Source organism: Plectropomus leopardus, unplaced genomic scaffold (assembly GCF_008729295.1).
Source record: "Plectropomus leopardus isolate mb unplaced genomic scaffold, YSFRI_Pleo_2.0 unplaced_scaffold15986, whole genome shotgun sequence".
Classification (NCBI taxonomy): Eukaryota; Metazoa; Chordata; class Actinopteri; order Perciformes; family Serranidae; genus Plectropomus; species Plectropomus leopardus.
In genome coordinates this window covers 1-3,894 of record NW_024617151.1, presented here as the reverse complement: position 1 = coordinate 3,894, position 3,894 = coordinate 1, and the positions used below count along the sequence as shown (strand labels likewise).

At 40.8% G+C, this 3,894-nt stretch overlaps 1 protein-coding gene across 1 annotated transcript; it reads left to right on the top strand.

Moving 5' to 3' along the window:
* Positions 1 to 697: 697 nt before the first annotated feature.
* On the top strand, positions 698 to 3,847 carry LOC121964555 (carcinoembryonic antigen-related cell adhesion molecule 5-like; the record flags this gene model as incomplete). The annotated part of the gene is made up of 5 exons (XM_042514758.1): positions 698 to 777; positions 992 to 1,062; positions 1,326 to 1,499; positions 2,999 to 3,265; positions 3,586 to 3,847. Coding segments are annotated over exons 2-5 (770 nt in total), but the record flags the coding sequence as incomplete, so codon positions are not given.
* Positions 3,848 to 3,894: the final 47 nt, after the last annotated feature.

The following is a 3,894-nucleotide window of genomic DNA, read 5'->3' as shown; positions in this document are numbered from 1 at the left end:
TATATAAATCATGAATTCTGAGTTCTTGATAATTTGTTCTTAATCATTTCATAACTGTACACCTCGACATCTGATATCTGAGGGAAATAAATATTTTTGGTGAAAGACTCACAATGCAAAAAGATTTGCTTATGAGATGTGAACACAAAGAACCAGGAATGAGTTTAAATTTGACTAAACAACCAGTGATGGATGTTAAAATGTTGTTTCAGCGTGCTGATTCAGTATCTGTGATGTTTCACTGCCCTCTAGTGGTGAAAGTTTAGTGTGGCACAGTCATGCGCTAAAGCTGCGGTTTAAAGGGTCAGTTCACCCAAATTTAAAAGACACATTTTCTCTCTTACCTTCAGCCACATCTAGACATGCACATAGTTTTGCTTTATTTTGTTTCAGTTTTTTATATTAGGTGAGTAATTTCGTAGGTTTTTTTTTAACACAATTTAAATGTAGAACTGCGTGCAGTTTATCCAACTGATTCACCTAAAGTCATTAATTCATTTTATATCCAGTAACATTTCATCGCCATCTTTTGTCCAAATTTTCCCAGTCCACTTAGTTACGTGTTAAATGTTCATGTTATTGCGAGCAGTCAAGTTTCTCAGTGTTGAACATTTCTCAGTAAACTGAAGAAACCTGACCGCAAAGTGATGAGAGGAAAACACAAAGCGAGCTTCACCTGCACTGTCACATCCTGTGGCGCGCACAGAGATGAGCTGTCCGTCTGTTTCTCTCTTCACTTCAGTGTTTGGTGTGGCATGGATGTTGGCAGCAAAACAGGTTTAGTATCTCATTCTTTTTTTAAGTTCAGGGTTTGTTAAACAAATCCAAATTTACTGAACTGTACATATTTACAGGCATTTGATTTAATGTGCATTGTGTTATTCTGACCGACTGCCTTTTTGCACCCTGCACGTTAAATCTCAGAAATAGATCCTTTGTGGGTTTAAACATGTTTATTACATTTATTGAATTGTCTGTTTTGTCCTTTCAGGGAAATGAACATGGCCTCATTCCGCGTCCTCTTTATTTTCACTGCTGTCTACATCAGCATAGGAAACGGAGGTAAGGGCTTTCATAATCTGAGGATTTAAACTGGAGAGTGCTGCTTGCTGCTGATGTAACTTCTCATGACTTCATAACCAAATATTTTTCTGTTCCAGGTTTCATACATTTGCAATGCATGGCTGAAAACGTTGGATATTATGGCCAGCAGACACTGCTGGAGTGTGTTATCAAACTTTCACAATACACAGAAGATGCAGAAATCCTGATAGTCGTTTGGAGAAAACAAGAAATTAACAGTCCTGTATTGTTTTTTAACAAAGGGACAACTGAACCGCAGCCAGGCTATGAGTTTGCTGAGTCATTCTGGAGCGTCAGGAGCATGAACGTGTCTTTGCTCATCACCACAACGACTGCAGAGCACGAGGGACTTTATACATGCACTGTGTTAACAGACGCTGGTGATGACTCCAGCAGCACCAGCCTCAAAGTCACAGGTGAGAGCTGACCACTGGCACATTTTACAGCTACAGTATTTGGAACAGAAAGATGACCATTTTCACTTGAGAATTCACCCTCAAAACGAATCCTCTTCCACCCATTTCAAAACAAACCCATGAGTAAAAGTTGTTTTTTACATTTACACGTTCTGCGGTTTTTGAGAGATTTAACTCAGCCTGTGAAAGCATATTTCCCTGTTTAATCTGCTCTGAAGCTGAAGGAGCAACGGCCAATTTAGCTGATAATAAGATTTTATCTGCACCTACTTTTATCAAAATTTTTGGAGGGACATTGGTCTCACAATAAGGTCAAGTTATACTCTCTCAGCTCTTCTACATCGTCGTACATCTGCACCAAATTCTAATATTTCCTTTTTCAAACTCTGACCTCAGTGCTCTGCATTTCTTTGTGGTTTTCACACTTAACTCAGCAGCAAGAGAGGAAACTAAGCGGGAAAACCACCAACTCTCTTAATAATTAGATCTCTTGATCAGTGAAGTGCATTAAAGTACAAATATCTTCCTTTTCACTGCAGCTTCACGCTGGAGGATGTCCTGCTTCAGTGCACATTGAGAATAACTGCAGAAAGCATGTGGACTTCTTCCTTTGCACAGACTGTGCATCTGACTTCTCTATTCCCGTTTAGAGTGGTTTAATTTAAAGATTAAATCAAAAATGTTAAGAGTCTACACAGGGCTTTTGTCATTTGGATTGTCTACACTGCTGTGTTGTTAATTATGGTTATTCTCCGTTTACAACATGTAATGCATGTGTGTCCGCCCGGCACAGGGATCCATTCTGTGTTGCTCTTCCTGAGGTTTCTTCTACATTTTCCACATGAAATGATTTATCAGGGGAGTTTCCTCCTCATCTGGAGTGAGGGACTGAGGACAGAGGGTGTCATATCCTGGATCAGAGACTGGTATCGTGTTGGAGAGTTTGTCCAACCAATTGCAAGCAGCTCCATTGAATGCGAGCGCACAGATTGATTGTCACAGCTGTCAATCATGATGGAAAACCACCTTTTATATGATTGAAAAACTCATTAAAACCAAACTTATCATAAAAACAAACACCTAAACAAACACCAGGGTGATGAGAACTACCTTTAGAGATAGACACCATCTTAAGGAAAATTTTATTTGGCATATACTTTTAAGGTTTTTAAGTTTGGCCTATGTCCCATTCACTAACATGGAAGGGTGGCCTTTGACCTATACTGCAGTCAGACACCAGGGGGCACTGGAGGTTGAAAAGTTACACTTTGGGGGAAGCTGTCATGTGGTCCATCTTTACACACAGTCTATGGTAAACACTAGTATTGTTTAGTGAATTAATTCAGCCTACTCGCCCATCAGAGGTCATCAGTGCACACAACAGTGCCTACAACGCAGGATCGAATACAGGAGGAAATCAAGATCTGCCACTCACTGTTTGTATGAACTGTTCCCTGTTATAGTGTGAGAATTTAGCTTGTTAATGTTTTCTCCTCCAGGTGCTCGAAAGATTTCCTCTGTGTCAGTGAGTCCCTCTGTTGAGACAGTGGAGGGCAGCTCAGTGACTCTGAGCTGCAGCAGTGATGTTAACACAGCAGCTACGTACACCTGGTACAAAGAGACTGGAAACGCTGAAAGTCGTGTCAGCGAAGAACCACAGCTCGTCTTCAGCTCCATCCAGTCCTCTGACTCTGGATGGTATTACTGTGCAGCTGAGAACGAGCTGGGGAGGAGGACGTCTGCATCCATCTCTGTTGATGTGAAATGTGAGTAAAATGCAGCTAATTGAAAAAGTATTGTGCAACTAATAATATATATTAGTATATACAGTATATTAAATAATCAATAAGCGCCATCATTCCAGTAACACATATCAGACATAATTTTGTCCCTATTTAACCTTGAAATGTCAGAGAACCATTTTTCTAGTTTCCTGTTAAATCACTTAAGTGGCTCCAACAAACATGTTTGCCTGAAGTTACAAAATCACCTCTAAAGCTTCAGCTGCTTCACATAGCTATTACTCATTTCAACTCAACGTGTCACAGAAAACTGTCCTCTTTTTTGTTTAATTAAACTTTATCAGATGCTCCAAAGCGTCCCTCTGTGTCAGTGAGTCCCTCTGAGATAGAGGAGGGCAGCTCAGTGACTCTGACCTGCAGCAGTGACGCTAACCCAGCAGCTAACTACACCTGGTACAAGGAGGATGAAGACTCACCAAAAGCATCCGGACAGATCTTCACCATCACCGACTTCAGAGCCAAACACAGCGGCAATTATTACTGTGAAGCCGAAAACAACAGAGGACGTCAGAGCTCCACTTTACACCTGATTACTGTGGCAGGTGAGTTCACGCACACACACACACACACACACACACACACACACACACACA